Genomic DNA, 18,125 nt, shown 5'->3' on the forward strand with positions numbered 1-18,125 from the left:
GACTTTCAAATAAATTAACTCCTCCCCTGCTCTTCCAGTCAAAGAAAGCTGCATAAAGCAACTGTGAAACGCTATACAAGGTAAGCCCTTTGCTGTTTCAAAGCCTACCTGGGTCGCTTTACAGCTGCAGACATTCACAAATGGTGCATATGGTACATGTGAATTCAAATGCTACATGCCCCCCTCGGCCACTTTACAAGTTTAATCACTTGCTGGTGAATCATCAGCGACAGCGTAGACAGAAACGCACACCACCGATGCCCTGAAGCATGGGAGAAGAGCCTCAAAAAAAATATGTATATGTATCAATTATACAAATTTTAAAAAGCATCCTCTGGCTAAACAGTTGCACAGGCTCCACCATTTAGCCATGATTTTAGCAGAGCTGCAGCCCCCTATATCTCCTTAAGCTTGTACTGCTTCCAATCCAGGAAGAAAATTTGCTGGAAATCCATTCTTCGAACATACTGAGCGAAAGCACCATGCCTTGTCTCCTCGGGTTATTATTTCCATAAACCAGGCCCTGCGCACTAGGACCTGCACAGACGATCACCCGTTAGCATTTTGAGTGCCTGTTACACACCAACAACCTGTCGCATTCCTTCTATAGCCTCGGTAACCTTATCAGAACATCTAAGACTGAGCATTTTAATTTTCCCTCCACGAACGCAGATTCCCAGCTGAAGCTTCTGCAGGCTAAGCTATGGAGGCCAATAAAGGCTGATTAATTCAAATCTGTGCTGCGTCGGCCACACTGCATTGTGCACAGGTTTGCGCTGAAGGATTTCTCTGCTTGCCTTTCATCATCTCCAATTTCCATACACTCCCAGTAATCCACTTCCCTTCCTTTTTGTACATACCCCTCGTATATTAGTTTGCGCTTTCCCTCCCTCCTTCCCATCTCCTCCCACCTTGCATTCATAACATGGAGATGGATTCTTAATTGCCTTTTTTTGCTTTATTTTCTTGTTTCAGCATATTTACGGAATAAAATTGTGATCAACACCTTCTCAACTCACTGCACCCTTCCCTGAATTATCAAAGCAGACGCATCATTTGTTCTGCAATTGCAGCCCATATCACATTTAAGTTGAAAAGCACAGTGGTAAACACACCCTGGTGGAGAACATAACCACTGCATCACAATCGCAGAGCCGCAGTCATGGGGAGGGAAGCACTATCAACTTAATGGCCGAGGAAATGCTTGCAATTTCTTCAATGCTGTGAAGGCACCGTCAACTGGTGTAACAAGACTTGTAGAATAGGACCAGTCCAACGGTTCCACCACTCAATGGTCTTCATCCATGATTATGCAGTTATCATGTGGCCAATATTGAGTGTCCTCCCAAGATGGTGGGGTTGCGGGGTGGGTGTCACGTGACTGAAATAAGCAGATGGTGAGACCCAAGGTCGTTTTCATCATCGCTTTGCATGTGACGCTGGGGCATGTGATACGGGTGTGTGTGGGTGGGTGGAATCATTTTGACTCTCGACCTTAATCTCTATCAAATAATAAGAGCTTGTATCAAAACATAAAAACAAACCTATATTATGCTATGTTTATTTGCACTTTGAGGAGGATGGGGGCACTGAGCATGTGGTATGTTTTTCCTGTGGTGTGATGTTGATTTAATCCTGCACATTAGGAACGCCTTCATGTTTGTGTTGTTGCCCTTCCCATATTCTCTAAATAAGTCAGATACAAGGTGTTGGAAGCTCAATTTATGGGCTCTGCTAACTCGGCTTGTGCAGCGCAATTAACTTGAAATTGGAGACTCTAAAAGGGGAATCTAGATTGCAGAGACATTAATTGGGGCTTCTTCCTGCAAAGACTTCTGAAAGATACAGATGGCAAAATATCAGATAATTATTTGAAATAACTGCACTTATTGGGATAATATGTTCCTCTCTGAGAATTCATAAAAGCTTGGGAATGCATGCTATCAGGTTATTGTCAACATGATTTAGGTTGGTCCTTTCGAGAGCTGGTCAGGACCTAAACGTGTGAAAGGGCTGCTCACAAGCTTGTCGACTGTAATTAACTATGATTGTACACTTTAAATAACATGAAATTCTAATATTTGTCTACATGCCTCTGTCTCACAGGGGATCTATAGTTGCCTCAATGGTGTACGAGCCATGCACGACAAGGACTTCCCACCATCACCAGAGAGCTGCGCAGATGAGGGACGTGTACAGCGGGCGGCACGCTGCATTGTGCGTGCCCTCAGTAGCCGGCAGAAGAGAAGCGGCAGGACCGGAGTTCGTGACCCAATCAGTGGTCAATGTGAGCAAATGAGCTCAAGAGATGGTACTCACATGAAAGATGCGCTCGTTCTGGCTCCACGGCTTTGTGCCTTGCATGGTGGTGGTGGTAGTGGTGTTGGAGGTGGTTGTGGTGGCACCAAAACGGTTTCTGGAGCTGCAGCCTGCTTTCCACCATCACTGTCACCCTTGCTGCCTCCACCACTCCCACCCCCGTTACCCCTTGGCACATTGCCACAGTCTAGCGGAACGCCACCCCAAGCAAGACCACCACTTTGCTGGGACACAGACAGCAATAGCTGGCTCTTTGTTACTAGCAGCCTGCGAGGTTCACCCACCAGCACTGAGGGAAATTATGCCTCTCCTACCCCAACACCACGTGGACTTCATAGAGGACTGACGGGGCAGACAGTTGAGGGAACCACCTTGCCCTGTCGTTGTGCTGCTTGTGCAGGCCGAATGGCAGCTGCCTGTATTGAGAGAGGAGCCCACTGCACAGGCCTCACCTCATCATACCGTCGAAGCAGGAACACCAACTTAGACCTCATTCCTGAGCCAAGTTGGTCTGGTGAGCATCAACCAGCCATTTGGCCATTTTCAAGCCTCTCAAGTACTCACAGTGAACCGCATTTGGCATGCCCATCGACTCCTCAACATTCTGCAGCCATGCTTCCACAATGTCATCACCCTATCGAGGATCGGCCCTGTGAGTCATGGGCTCCAGGCTGTCAGCATGACGCATGCTGCTGTTGCCGATGGCAAAGTGTGTCACGGAAAAATGCGCAACAGCATATTGCATCCGATACAGCTCAGATAGCCAGTGCTGCTCAGGCAACCACTTTAAGTTCAGATTCAGAGGGAGATTGCTGTAGTGGAGTTGACCCTCCCACAGATGAGCGACCAGGACCATTTTGGGCTGCCCGTAGGAGGCAGCCATCAATGCAGGTGACGAACAAGGCCCGCAAGGAGGTCTTTCCGGCGTACAAACATCATACACTGCCACGGTCCCTCTCTGCGACCAAGACTGATTACACACCTTTGGGGTATGAGTCAGAAGTCTGAGGCTAACCCTGTTGAGTCTTGTTACTCTTTTCATTTTGGGCAATCAGGGTGCATTGATGCATTATGGTGGCACTATTCAAGGACCTTCCCTCCCCATGCGCAAAATAAAGTGTTCTTCCTCCAATGGAAATCGTTTCAGTTATTCTTGAAAGACAATTGGCCTTGGATGTTAACCCTCTGAGAATGGAATGAGGTTTTGGCAGGTAAAGGAGTAACTATTTACTACATTTTATGAGTTGTGCATTTGTGTGGTTGGCAAAGACATTGGTCAATTGATTGCCTGTTGACAACTGAAGAGAGGTAACACTTAATCAAAGTTGTCATAATTCAATGTTTTCGTCGGAAGCATAGAATCAGATTCCTAAATCTTGTACAAAGAATTGTGCCAATAGACGTTTCTTGCTTTGAAGAAGGCCTCTCACAGCTGAAACATCACCGCACCTTCCTTCTCACGTTTTCAACATTTTCATGGTCATACAAAATGTACTGGCAGGGTGACCAGGAAAGATGAAGCAACATTGTTTGCTTTTCTGTGCCCTCGACGAGATGGAAGAGACAAGATGAAGAAAAATTCAGAGCTACTTCCAAGTTGTCCTTCATGAACCAGAAGGTAAGAATAATGTTTAGAATTATCATCATAATAATCAATGTGCCATACTCCCAACAAAGCATCAGTTTTTGGTTTTTTTGGTTTGTTTTTCGTATACACTGTCAAGGCTCATATAAGAGCTAGCACACAGGACGTTCAAGGAGAGCAGGAGGGAAGAGGGGGTCAGAGGGAAGGAAAAAACAGTGGGGAACAGAGACATGAGACCCATAGAAGGGAAAGGGATGGGGGTGGGTACACAGGGTAAACAAGATGGACACTGCAGGGACTTTCAGGTCCTTACACGACAGGGAACTTTCAGGTCCTTACACGACAGGGAACTTTCAGGTCCTTACACGACAGGGACTTTCAGGAAGGAAAGCAGGAAATTTGAAGGAGGTGGATTTGGAGTGGATTTGCAGGGGCAGAAAAGATCGTGGCTTTGGATGGTGGAAGATATGAGATGATTGTGAACAGCTGTTTTGAAGACCTGGAGGGAAGAGTGGGATTGAAGAGACTGTGGGAGTTTATTCTAAAGGTGGGGAAAAAGAGGAATGAAAGAGTGAAGGTGAGCAGTGATTCTTGATTTTGGCAGTTTTACCAGAAGGGGGTTGCTGGCGGACCTTGAGCGCCCTGCGGAAATATGGGGGAGACATGTCTCAAACTGAACGGGGGGGGGGGGTCGTGAGGCCAGAGAGGAGATTGTAGAAGACGGAAAGGCCATGAACCTGCCTATGGTGAGACCCAAAGACTCAGCCTCATCGCGGGAGATACCAATGATCCTAAATGCCTTGCTTTCCACAGCATGAAGCCGAGAAAGGTGAGTGGCGGGAGCACCAGTCCAGAGGGAAGAGCAGTACTCCATCAGGCTTTGGACTCAAGCTTCGTATGTGGTCAGGAGCTCAGGTGTGCCAAGGAAGGACTTTGCACAATGGAGGATGCCCAGTTGGCAACTCGCTTTGAAGCCAGCTTTGAAATCTGGCTTTCCGAGGAAAAATCATGGCAGATAGTGAGACGCAGAAACTTGAATGAAAGGACTCCTTCAAGAGGAATGTTGAGAAAGTAGATAGGGGAGGAGGGGGTTCCAGATGGTCCTTTCGGAGAGACATAGTGAGTGTGTGAGATTTATCTGGATTGAAAGATATGTTCCACGTGTTGGACCAACTTGTGATTTTATCCAGACCTACAGAGAGTGAAGAGGCTGCTGCTTGCCGATCTGAGGGATGGAAGATGGTCTAGCAGAGGGTGGAGTCATCAGCAAAGAGACAAAGAGGATTTTCCAGAGTCAGAGATCATTGATGAAAACCAGAAAAACAACAGAGCCCAGAACGCTACCTTGAGGAACTCCAGCCTGGACAGGAAGAGGGGATGAGAGAACTAAATTCAGGGCCACATATTGGCTGCGACAGAAGAGGATGTCTGCAGGCCTTGAGTGGAGTTGGGTTTGGATACCATGGGAAGTGAGTTTGGTGAGCAGGGCAGGGTGCCAGACCATATCGAGAGCACGTGATATGTCGAGGGATTTGGCTCTGATTTCATGTCTGGCATTGAGGACCTCCATCCATTGTTAGGAGAGCAGGAGCAGCATATCCAGGGTAGAGTGACCTGGTCTGAATCCAAATTGATGATTGGAAATCAAGCCATTGGAGAAGAGGAAGGATTTGATGTCAGAAGCGATGATGGATTCCATAACCTTGCTGATGATTGGGAGAAAGCTGATGGTCTGTAGTTGCAGGGATCTGTTTTTGCACCTGTTTTATGCAGGACAGTAATGTTTGCTGATTTCCAAGCAGATGGCAGATGACCTTGAGAAAATGAGAGGGTGAATAGAACAGAGAGAGAGGGTGAGCAAGAGCAGAACAGCAGGTTTTTCGGAAACGTGGGCTGATTTTTAGGACAAATGGGCTGATGCCGTCTGGACCGGTTGCAGAATCTGAGTCAAGGTTTGACAGCAAGCTCTCCACCTTATCAGGAGAAAAGGACACAGAGTCCAGGGTCAGTTGGGTGCGACTGGGTAAGGAGGGTACAGAAAGTGATGGGTTTGGGACAGTTCTGCAGGTTTGGGACAGGGGCATTCCTGCAGAAGCAGTCTCTTGGCAATGGTTGTCACCTCCACCACCTAAGGTGGGTGGAGGTGATGCTTTTACCCCTATCTGTTTGTCTGTGAGCACGATATCTCAAAAAGTTGTGAACGGAATCGAATGGAACTTTGTAGACAGGTTGTATGTGTGACAAGGACAAATTGATTTGATTTTGGTGAAGATCAGATCAGAATTTTTTTTCAGTGATTCTTCACTATTGATGGGGCCAAAAACGATACATAGCAGGATGTTTCAAAAAGTTGTGGATGGATTATGACAAACCTTGGTGGATGAGTTGTGTGGGTAACAAGAACAAGCTGATTAGAATTTGGTTCAGGTCCAGATCCAACACATCATTGGGATACAAAATGTAAACCGATCAGCCTGGCGGATATATGTGCTCCACCAAGTGCCGTTCTAGTTATTGTTGATTAGCCCTGGTCAGTTCTGCTCGAACAAGACCACAGCACGGAGATAGCTGATCTATCTCCTGGGAACAACCCAAAGATCCCTCACATCTCGGATGATATGCTGTTAGAAAGGGTTATGGTGGATATTCTGTTAGCTAGAGCTATTCTGGTAGCAAGGGTTATGTTGGGTATTCTGTTAGCAAAGGTTATGTTGGGTATTCTGTTAGCAAGGGAAATGTTGGATATTCTGTTAGCAAGGGATATGTTGGGTATTCTGTTAGCCAGGGTTATGTTGGGTATGCTGTTAGCAAAGGTTACGTTGGGTATTCTGTTGGCAAGGGTTATGTTGGGTATTCTTTTAGTAAGAGTTATGTTGGGTATTTTGTTGGCAAGAGTTATGTTGGGTATTCTTTTCGGAAGAGTTATGTTGGGTATTCTTTTAGCAAGAGTTATGTTGGGTATTCTGTTAGCAAGGGTTATGTTGGGTGTTCTTTTGGCAAGGGTTATGTTGGATATTCTGTTCGCAAAGGTTATGTTGGGTATTCTGTTAGCAAGGGATATGTTGGATATTCTGTTAGCAAGGGATATGTTGGGTATTCTGTTGGCAAGGGTTATGTTGGGTATTCTTTTAGTAAGAGTTATGTTGGGTATTTTGTTGGCAAGGGTTATGTTGGGTATTCTTTTCGCAAGAGTTATGTTGGGTATTCTTTTAGCAAGAGTTATGTTGGGTATTCTGTTGGCAAGGGTTATATTGGATATTCTATTAGCAAGGGTTATGTTGCATAATTTGTTGGCAAGGGTTATGTTGGGTATTCTGTTAGCAAGGGTTAAGTTGGGTATTCTGTTGGCAAGGGTTATGTTGCATATCCTGTTGGAAAGGGTTATGTTGGGTATTCTGTTAGCAAGGGTTATATTGGGTATTCTGTTGGCAAGGGTTATGTTGGGTATTCTGTTAGCAAGGGTTATGTTGGGTGTTCTGTTGGCAAGGGTTATATTGGGTATTCTGTTGGCAAGGGTTATGTTGGGTATTCTGTTAGCAAGGGTTATGTTGGGTGTTTTGTTGGCAAGGGATATGTTGGGTATTCTGTTAGCCAGGGTTATGTTGGGTATGCTGTTAGCAAGGGTTATATTGGGTATTCTTTTAGCATGGGTTATTCAGGGTATTCTGTTAGCAAGGGTTATGTTGGGTATTCTGTTAGCAAGGGTTATGTTGAGTAATGAGTATTATATTAGCAAGGGTTATGTTGGGTATTCTGTTAGCAAGGGTTATGTTGCATATTCTATTGGCAAGGGTTATGTAGGGTATTCTGTTAGCAATGGTTATATTGGGTATTCTGTTGGCAAGGGTTATGTTGGGTATTCTGTTAGCAAGGGATATGTTGGATATTCTGTTAGCAAGGGATATGTTGGGTATTCTTTTAGCATGGGTTATGTTGAGTAATGAGTATTATATTAGCAAGGGTTATGTTGGGGATTCTTTTGGCAAGGGTTATGTTGCATTTTCTGTTGGCAAGGGTTATGTTGGGTATTCTGTTAGCAAGGGTTATATTGGGCATTCTGTTAGCAATGGTTATATTGGGTATTCTGTTGGCAAGGGTTATGTTGGGTATTCTGTTAGCAAGGGATATGTTGGATATTCTGTTAGCAAAGGTTATGTTGGGTATTCTTTTAGCATGGGTTATGTTGAGTAATGAGTATTATATTAGCAAGGGTTATGTTGGGGATTCTTTTGGCAAGGGTTATGTTGCATTTTCTGTTGGCAAGGGTTATGTTGGGTATTCTGTTAGCAAGGGTTATATTGGGCATTCTGTTGGCAAGGGTTATGTTGGGTATTCTGTTAGCAAGGGTTATGTTGGGTATTCTGTAGCAAGGGTTATGTTGAGTATTCTGTTGGCAAGGGTTATATTGGGTATTCTGTTAGCAAGAGTTATGTTGGGTATTCTGTTGGCAAGGGTTAAGTTGGGTATTCTGTTGGCAAGGGTTATCTTGGGTATTCTGTTAGCAAGGGTTATGTTGGGTATTCTGTTGGCAAGGGTTATGTTGGGTATTCTGTTAGCAAGGGTTATGTTGGGTATTCTTTTAGCATGGGTTATTCAGGGTATTCTATTAGCAAGGGTTATGTTGAGTAATGAGTATTATATTAGCAAGGGTTATGTTGGATATTCTGTTAGCAAGGGTTATGTTGGGTTGTCTGTTGGCAAGGGATATGTTGGATATTCTGTAAGCATGGTATATGTTGGGTATGCTGTTTGCAAAGGTTACGTTTGGTATTCTGTTGGCAATGGTTATGTTGAGTATTCTGTTGGCAAGGGTGATCTTGGGTATTCTTTTAGCAAGAGTTATGTTGGTTATTCTGTTGGCGAGGGTTATGTTGGGTATTCTGTTGGCAAGGGTTATGTTGGGTATTCTGTTGGCAAGGGTTATGTTGGGTATTCTGTTGGCAATGGTTATGTTGAGTATTCTGTTGGCAAGGGTTATGTTGGGTATTCTTTTAACAAGAGTTATGTTGGGTATTCTGTTGGCAAGGGTTATGTTGGGTATTCTGTTGGCAAGGGTTATGTTGGGTATTCTTTTAGCAAGAGTTATGTTGGATATTCTCTTAGCAAGAGTTATGTTGGGTATTTTGTTGGCAAGGGTTATGTTGGGTATTATTTTAGCACGAGTTATGTTGGGTATTCTTTTAGCAAGAGTTAGCTGGGTATTCTGTTGGCAAGGGTTATGTTGGGTATTCTGTTGGCAAGGGTTATGTTGGGTATTCTGTTGGCAATGGTTATGTTGAGTATTCTGTTGGCAAGGGTTATGTTGGGTATTCTTTTAACAAGAGTTATGTTGGGTATTCTGTTGGCGAGGGTTATGTTGGGTATTCTTTTGGCAAGGGTTATGTTGGGTATTCTTTTAGCAAGAGTTATGTTGGGTATTCTGTTGGCGAGGGTTATGTTGGGTATTCTTTTAGCAAGAGTTATGTTGGATATTCTCTTAGCAAGAGTTATGTTGGGTATTTTGTTGGCAAGGGTTATGTTGGGTATTATTTTAGCAAGAGTTATGTTGGGTATTCTTTTAGCAAGAGTTATGTTGGGTATTCTTTTAGCAAGAGTTAGTTGGGTATTCTGTTGGCAAGGGTTATATTGGGTATTCTTTTAGCAAGAGTTATGTTGCATATTCTGTTGGAAGGGTTATGTTGGGTATTCTGTTCGCAAGGGTTATGTTGCATATTCTGTTGGCAAGGGTTATGTTGGGTATTCTGGTCACAAGGGTTATGTTGCATATTCTGTTGGCAAGGGTTATGTTGCATATTCTGTTGGCAAGGGTTATGTTGGGTATTCTGTTGGCAAGGGTTATGTTGGGTATTCTGTTAGCAAGGGTTATGTTGGGTATTCTGGTAGCAAGGGTTATGTTGGGTATTCTGTTGGCAAGGGTTATGTTGGGTATTCTGTTGGCATGGGATATGTTGGGTATGCTGTTAGCAAAGGTTATGTTGGATATTCAGTTAGTAAGGGTTATGTTGCATATTCTGTTGGCAAGAGTTATGTTGCGTATTCTGTTAGCAAGGGTTATGTTGCATATTCTGTTGGCAAGGGTTATATTGGGTATTCTGCTGGCAAGGGTTATGTTGGGTATTCTGTTAGCAAGGGTAATGTTGGGTATTCTGTTGGCAAGGGTTATGTTGGGTATTCTGTTAGCAAGGGTTATGTTGGGTATTCTGTTAGCAAGAGTTATGTTGGGTATTCTGTTAGCAAGGGTTATGTTGGGTATTCTGTTAGCAAGGGTTATGTTGGTTATTCTGTTAGCAAGGGTTATGTTGGGTATTATGTTGGTAAGGGTTGTGTTGGTTATTCGGTTAGCAAGGGTTACATTGCATATTCTGTTGTCAAGGGTTATGTTGGGTATTCTGTTAGCAATGGTTATGTTGGGTATTCTGTTGGCAAGGGTTATGTTGGGTATTCTGTTAGCAAGGGTTATGTTGGGTGTTCCATTGGCAAGGGTTATGTTGGGTATTCTATTTGCAACGGTTATGTTGGGTATTCTTTTGGGTATACTGTTAGCAAGGGTTATGTTGGGTATTCCGTTGGCAAGGGTTATGTTGGGTATTCTATTTGCAAAGGTTATGTTGGGTATTCTGTTGGCAAGGGTTATGTTGGGTATTCTGCTAGCAAGGGTTAAGTTGAGTATTCTGTTGGCAAGGGTTATGTTGGGTATTCTGTTTGCAAAGGTTATGATGGGTATTCTGTTGGCAAGGGTTATGTTGGGTATGCTGTTTGCAAAGGTTATGTTGGGTATTCTGTTGGGAAGGGTTATGTTGGGTATTCTGTTAGCAAGAGTTATGTTGAGTATTCTGTTGGCAAGGGTTATGTTGGGTGTTCTGTTAGCAAGGGTTATGTTGAGTATTCTGTTGGCAAGGGTTATGTTGGGTATTCTGTTGGCAAGGGTTATGTTGGGTATGCTGTTTGCAAAGGTTATGTTGGGTATTCTGTTGGGAAGGGTTATGTTGGGTATTCTGTTAGCAAGAGTTATGTTGGGTATTCTGTTGGCAAGGATTATGTTGGGTATTCTGTTGGCAAGGGTTATGTTGAGTATTCTGTTGGCAAGGGTTATGTTGGGTATTCTGTTAGCAAGGGTTATGTTGGGTATTCTGTTAGCAAGGGTTATGTTGAGTATTCTGTTGGCAAGGGTTATGTTGGGTATTCTGTTAGCAAGAGTTATGTTGGGTATTCTCTTGGCAAGGATTATGTTGGGTATTCTGTTAGCAAGGGTTACATTGCATATTCTGTTGGCAATGGTTATGTTGGGTATTCTGTTAGCAAGGGTTACATTGCATATTCTGTTGGCAAGGGTTATGTTGGGTATTCTGTTAGCAAGGGTTATGTTGGGTATTCTTTTAGCATGGGTTATTCAGGGTATTCTGTTAGCAAGGGTTATGTTGAGTAATGAGTATTATATTAGCAAGGGTTATGTTGGATATTCTGTTAGCAAGGGTTATGTTGGGTAGTCTGTTGGCAAGGGATATGTTGGATATTCTGTAAGCATGGTATATGTTGGGTATGCTGTTTGCAAAGGTTACATTGGGTATTCTGTTGGCAATGGTTATGTTGAGTATTCTGTTGGCAAGGGTGATCTTGGGTATTCTTTTAGCAAGAGTTATGTTGGTTATTCTGTTGGCGAGGGTTATGTTGGTTATTCTGTTGGCGAGGGTTATGTTGGGTATTCTGTTGGCAAGGGTTATGTTGGGTATTCTGTTAGCAACGGTTATATTGGGCATTCTGTTAGCAATGGTTATATTGGGTATTCTGTTGGCAAGGGTTATGTTGGGTATTCTGTTAGCAAGGGATATGTTGGTTATTCTGTTAGCAAGGGTTATGTTGGGTATTCTGTTAGCAAGGGTTATGTTGGGTATACTGTTAGCAAGGGTTGTGTTGGTAATTCTGTTAGCAAGGGTTACATTGCATATTCTGTTGGCAAGGGTTATGTTGGGTATTCTGTTAGCAAGGGTTATGTTGGGTATTCTGTTGGCAAGGGTTATATTGGGTATTCTGTTAGCAAGGGTTATATTGGGTATTCCGTTGGCAAGGGTTATGTTGGGTATTCTATTTGCAAAGGTTATGTTGGGTATTCTGTTAGCAAGGGTTATGTTGGGTATTCTGTTGGCAAGGGTTATTTTGGGTATTCTGTTAGCAAGAGTTATGTTGGGTATTCTGTTAGCAAGGGTTATGTTGGGTATTCTGTTAGCAAGGGTTATGTTGGTTATTCTGTTAGCAAGGGTTATGTTGGGTATTATGTTGGTAAGGGTTGTGTTGGTTATTCGGTTAGCAAGGGTTACATTGCATATTCTGTTGTCAAGGGTTATGTTGGGTATTCTGTTAGCAATGGTTATGTTGGGTATTCTGTTGGCAAGGGTTATGTTGGGTATTCTGTTGGCAAGGGTTATGTTGGGTATTCTGTTAGCAAGGGTTATGTTGGGTATTCTGGTAGCAAGGGTTATGTTGGGTATTCTGTTGGCAAGGGTTATGTTGGGTATTCTGTTGGCATGGGATATGTTGGGTATGCTGTTAGCAAAGGTTATGTTGGATATTCAGTTAGTAAGGGTTATGTTGCATATTCTGTTGGCAAGAGTTATGTTGCGTATTCTGTTAGCAAGGGTTATGTTGCATATTCTGTTGGCAAGGGTTATATTGGGTATTCTGCTGGCAAGGGTTATGTTGGGTATTCTGTTAGCAAAGGTAATGTTGGGTATTCTGTTGGCAAGGGTTATGTTGGGTATTCTGTTAGCAAGGGTTATGTTGGGTATTCTGTTAGCAAGAGTTATGTTGGGTATTCTGTTAGCAAGGGTTATGTTGGGTATTCTGTTAGCAAGGGTTATGTTGGTTATTCTGTTAGCAAGGGTTATGTTGGGTATTATGTTGGTAAGGGTTGTGTTGGTTATTCGGTTAGCAAGGGTTACATTGCATATTCTGTTGTCAAGGGTTATGTTGGGTATTCTGTTAGCAATGGTTATGTTGGGTATTCTGTTGGCAAGGGTTATGTTGGGTATTCTGTTAGCAAGGGTTATGTTGGGTGTTCCATTGGCAAGGGTTATGTTGGGTATTCTATTTGCAACGGTTATGTTGGGTATTCTTTTGGGTATACTGTTAGCAAGGGTTATGTTGGGTATTCCGTTGGCAAGGGTTATGTTGGGTATTCTATTTGCAAAGGTTATGTTGGGTATTCTGTTGGCAAGGGTTATGTTGGGTATTCTGCTAGCAAGGGTTAAGTTGAGTATTCTGTTGGCAAGGGTTATGTTGGGTATTCTGTTTGCAAAGGTTATGATGGGTATTCTGTTGGCAAGGGTTATGTTGGGTATGCTGTTTGCAAAGGTTATGTTGGGTATTCTGTTGGGAAGGGTTATGTTGGGTATTCTGTTAGCAAGAGTTATGTTGAGTATTCTGTTGGCAAGGGTTATGTTGGGTGTTCTGTTAGCAAGGGTTATGTTGAGTATTCTGTTGGCAAGGGTTATGTTGGGTATTCTGTTGGCAAGGGTTATGTTGGGTATGCTGTTTGCAAAGGTTATGTTGGGTATTCTGTTGGGAAGGGTTATGTTGGGTATTCTGTTAGCAAGAGTTATGTTGGGTATTCTGTTGGCAAGGATTATGTTGGGTATTCTGTTGGCAAGGGTTATGTTGAGTATTCTGTTGGCAAGGGTTATGTTGGGTATTCTGTTAGCAAGGGTTATGTTGGGTATTCTGTTAGCAAGGGTTATGTTGAGTATTCTGTTGGCAAGGGTTATGTTGGGTATTCTGTTAGCAAGAGTTATGTTGGGTATTCTCTTGGCAAGGATTATGTTGGGTATTCTGTTAGCAAGGGTTACATTGCATATTCTGTTGGCAAGGGTTATGTTGGGTATTCTGTTAGCAAGGGTTACATTGCATATTCTGTTGGCAAGGGTTATGTTGGGTATTCTGTTAGCAAGGGTTATGTTGGGTATTCTTTTAGCATGGGTTATTCAGGGTATTCTGTTAGCAAGGGTTATGTTGAGTAATGAGTATTATATTAGCAAGGGTTATGTTGGATATTCTGTTAGCAAGGGTTATGTTGGGTAGTCTGTTGGCAAGGGATATGTTGGATATTCTGTAAGCATGGTATATGTTGGGTATGCTGTTTGCAAAGGTTACGTTGGGTATTCTGTTGGCAATGGTTATGTTGAGTATTCTGTTGGCAAGGGTGATCTTGGGTATTCTTTTAGCAAGAGTTATGTTGGTTATTCTGTTGGCGAGGGTTATGTTGGGTATTCTGTTGGCAAGGGTTATGTTGGGTATTCTGTTGGCAATGGTTATGTTGAGTATTCTGTTGGCAAGGGATATGTTGAGTATTCTGTTGGCAAGGGTTATGTTGGGTATTCTGTTAGCAAGGGTTATGTTGGTTATTCTGTTAGCAAGGGTTATGTTGGGTATACTGTTAGCAAGGGTTGTGTTGGTAATTCTGTTAGCAAGGGTTACATTGCATATTCTGTTGGCAAGGGTTATGTTGGGTATTCTGTTAGCAAGGGTTATGTTGGGTATTCTGTTGGCAAGGGTTATATTGGGTATTCTGTTAGCAAGGGTTATATTGGGTATTCCGTTGGCAAGGGTTATGTTGGGTATTCTATTTGCAAAGGTTATGTTGGGTATTCTGTTAGCAAGGGTTATGTTGGGTATTCTGTTGGCAAGGGTTATTTTGGGTATTCTGTTAGCAAGGGTTATGTTGGGTATTCCGTTGGCAAGGGTTATGTTGGGTATTCTATTTGCAAAGGTTATGTTGGGTTTTCTGTTGGGTATTCTGTTAGCAACGGTTATGTTGGGTATTCTGTTGGGTATTCTGTTAGCAACGGTTATGTTGGGTATTCTGTTGGCAAGGGTTATGTTGGGTATTCTATTTGCAAAGGTTATGTTGGGTATTCTGTTGGCAAGGGTTATGTTGGGTATTCTGTTTGCAAAGGTTATGTTGGGTATTCTGTTGGCAAGGGTTATGTTGGGTATTCTGTTAGCAAGGGTTATGTTGGGTATTCTGGTAGCAAGGGTTATGTTGGGTATTCTGTTGGCAAGGGTTATGTTGGGTATTCCGTTGGCATGGGATATGTTGGGTATGCTGTTGGCAAGGGTTATATTGGGTATTCTGCTGGCAAGGGTAATGTTGCGTATTCTGTTAGCAAGGGTTATGTTGCATATTCTGTTGGCAAGGGTTATGTTGGGTATTCTGTTGGCAAGGGTTATGTTGGGTATTCTGTTAGCAAGGATTATGTTGGGTATTCCGTTGGCAAGGGTTATGTTGGGTATTCTATTTGCAACGGTTATGTTGGGTATTCTGTTAGCAAGGATTATGTTGGGTATTCCGTTGGCAAGGGTTATGTTGGGTATTCTATTTGCAACGGTTATGTTGGGTATTCTGTTGGGTATACTGTTAGCAAGGGTTATGTTGGGTATTCCGTTGGCAAGGGTTATGTTGGGTATTCTATTTGCAAAGGTTATGTTGGGTATTCTGTTCTCAAGGGTTATGTTGGGTATTCTGCTAGCAAGGGTTAAGTTGAGTATTCTGTTGGCAAGGGTTATGTTGGGTATTCTGTTTGCAAAGGTTATGTTGGGTATTCTGTTGGCAAGGGTTATGTTGGGTATTCTGTTTGCAAGGGTTATGTTGAGTATTCTGTTGGCAAGGGTTATGTTGGGTATTCTGTTAGCAAGGGTTATGTTGGGTGTTCTGTTAGCAAGGGTTATGTTGACTATTCTGTTGGCAAGGGTTATGTTGGGTATGCTGTTTGCAAAGGTTATGTTGGGTATTCTGTTGGGAAGGGTTATGTTGGGTATTCTGTTAGCAAGAGTTATGTTGGGTATTCTGTTGGCAAGGGTTATGTTGGGTATTCTGTTAGCAAGGGTTATGTTGGGTGTTCTTTTAGCATGGTTTATTCAGGGTATTCTGTTGCAAGGGTTATGTTGGGTATTCTGTTAGCAAGGGTTATGTTGGGTATTCTGTTGGCAAGGGTTATGTTGGGTATTCTGTTAGCAAGGGTTATGTTGGGTAGTCTGTTGCAAGGGATATGTTGGATATTCTGTTCGCATGGGATATGTTGGGTATGCTGTTAGGAAAGGTTATGTTGGATATTCTGTTAGTAAGGGTTATGTTGCATATTCTGTTAGCAAGGGTTATGTTGGGTATTCTGTTAGTAAGGGTTATGTTGCATATTCTGTTGGCAAGGGTTATGTTGGGTATTCTGTTGGCAAGGGTTATGTTGGGTATTCTGTTAGCAAGGGTAATGTTGGGTATTCTGTTGTCAAGGGTTATGTTGGGTATTCTGTTAGCAAGGGTTATTTTGGGTATTCTGTTAGCAAGAGTTATGTTGGGTATTCTGTTAGCAAGGGTTATGTTGGGTATTCTGTTAGCAAGGGTTATGTTGGTTATTCTGTTAGCAAGGGTTATGTTGGGTATACTGTTAGCAAGGGTTGTGTTGGAAATTCTGTTAGCAAGGGTTACATTACATATTCTGTTGGCAAGGGTTATGTTGGGTATTGTGTTAGCAAGGGTTATGTTGGGTATTCTGTTGGCAAGGGTTATTTTGGGTATTCTGTTAGCAAGGGTTATGTTGGGTATTCCGTTGGCAAGGGTTATGTTGGGTATTCTATTTGCAAAGGTTATGTTGGGTTTTCTGTTGGGTATTCTGTTAGCAAGGGTTATGTTGGGTATTCCGTTGGTAAGGGTTATGTTGGGTATTCTATTTGCAAAGGTTATGTTGGGTATTCTGTTAGCAAGGGTTACCTTGGGTATTCTGTTGGCAAGGGTTATGTTGGGTATTCTGTTAGCAAGGGTTATGTTGGGTATTCCGTTGGCAAGGGTTATGTTGGGTATTCTATTTGCAAAGGTTATGTTGGGTATTCTGTTGGGTATTCTGTTAGCAACGGTTATGTTGGGTATTCTGTTGGGTATTCTGTTAGCAACGGTTATGTTGGGTATTCTGTTGGCAAGGGTTATGTTGGGTATTCTATTTGCAAAGGTTATGTTGGGTATTCTGTTGGCAAGGGTTATGTTGGGTATTCTGTTTGCATAGGTTATGTTGGGTATTCTGTTGGCAAGGGTTATGTTGGGTATTCTGTTAGCAAGGGTTATGTTGAGTATTCTGTTGGCAAGGGTTATGTTGGTATTCTGTTAGCAAGGGTTATGTTGGGTATTCTGTTAGCAAGGGTTATGTTGAGTATTCTGTTCGCAAGGGTTATGTTGAGTATTCTGTTTGCAAAGGTTATGTTGGGTATTCTGTTGGCAAAGGTTATGTTATGCCTGGTGTTGGCTTAATGGTTAAGGTAGTGGGCTTGGGATCCTAGGGTCCTGAGTTTAAATCCCGCTCAGCTGTTGAATTAACACCAGGTGGGGTTGACTCTACCTATCATCCTTCCGAGGTCGGCAAAATGAGTGCCAGCATGCTGGTATACTGTGTCGGAGTGGCGACCCGTCCAGGATTGTTCCCAATAGCCAAGGAGACTGCTTCGGCGGCACCAACGCTCTGCACAGAGTATGGTCCTAATGGATGGATGGATGGTTATGTTGGGTATGCTGTTTGCAAAGGTTATGTTAGGTATTCTGTTGGCAAGGATTATGTTGGGTATTCTGTTAGCAAGGGCTATGTAGGGTATGCTGTTGGCAAGGGTTATGTTTGGTATTCTGTTAGCAAGGGTTATGTTGGGTATGCTGTTTGCAAAGGTTATGTTGGGTATTCTGTTGGCAAGGATTATGTTGGGTATTCTGTTATCAAGGGCTATGTCGGGTATGCTGTTGGCAAGGGTTATTTTGGGTATTCTGTTAGCAAGGGTTATATTTTGTGTTTTCCTTTGCCTTCCCAGCAGTCACCCTGGGCAGGAATTTGTTCTTTGTTCAAAGTGTTGGCAGTGGCTCATGAAAGGTACCATTGGATATGTTAACTTCCACCAATTAATGCAAGCAGACGGGACGCCCAGTTTAACATCTGTCCAAGGGACAGCACACGCATTGGATGGCTTGCCCTGCCTGTGAAACACCATGGTGATAGTTTATAGCTGTGTCGAGATTCAAATCCTTGTCAGACAGTGCAAAAGTGAGTGCACATACCTCTGTTAGGTCCTGCCAATCCTTCAAACTGTACTGAACACTGAATTTGAACGAAAATAGACAATGTGCCTTGTAAGGGTGGTGAGGTGGTCGGGGGGGGGGGGGCATGGAAGCAGTTGTCCATGGAGGATTAAATTTTCTTTGTGA

At 43.0% G+C, this 18,125-nt stretch overlaps 1 protein-coding gene and 1 long non-coding RNA gene across 4 annotated transcripts in view; one reads left to right on the plus strand and one right to left on the minus strand.

The window, feature by feature from the left end:
- The window catches only part of GRIN2C (glutamate ionotropic receptor NMDA type subunit 2C), a 316,497-nt gene extending 313,046 nt beyond the window's left edge, over positions 1–3,451 (plus strand). For all 3 annotated transcript variants that reach the window (XM_085856958.1, XM_085856960.1, XM_085856959.1), the window contains one exon: positions 2,107–3,451. In XM_085856958.1, coding sequence (XP_085713084.1) covers positions 2,107–3,327 — 1,221 coding nt within the window. In that variant the 3' untranslated portion in view covers positions 3,328–3,451. The remainder of the gene's footprint in view (positions 1–2,106) is intronic.
- The window catches only part of LOC147011798 (uncharacterized), an 82,901-nt gene that overhangs the window by 8,401 nt on the left and 56,375 nt on the right, over positions 1–18,125 (minus strand). The window lies entirely within an intron of this gene.

Source organism: Eptatretus burgeri, chromosome 15 (assembly GCF_056783735.1).
Source record: "Eptatretus burgeri isolate ZD-2024b chromosome 15, Ebu_testis_v1, whole genome shotgun sequence".
NCBI lineage: Eukaryota > Metazoa > Chordata > Myxini > Myxiniformes > Myxinidae > Eptatretus > Eptatretus burgeri.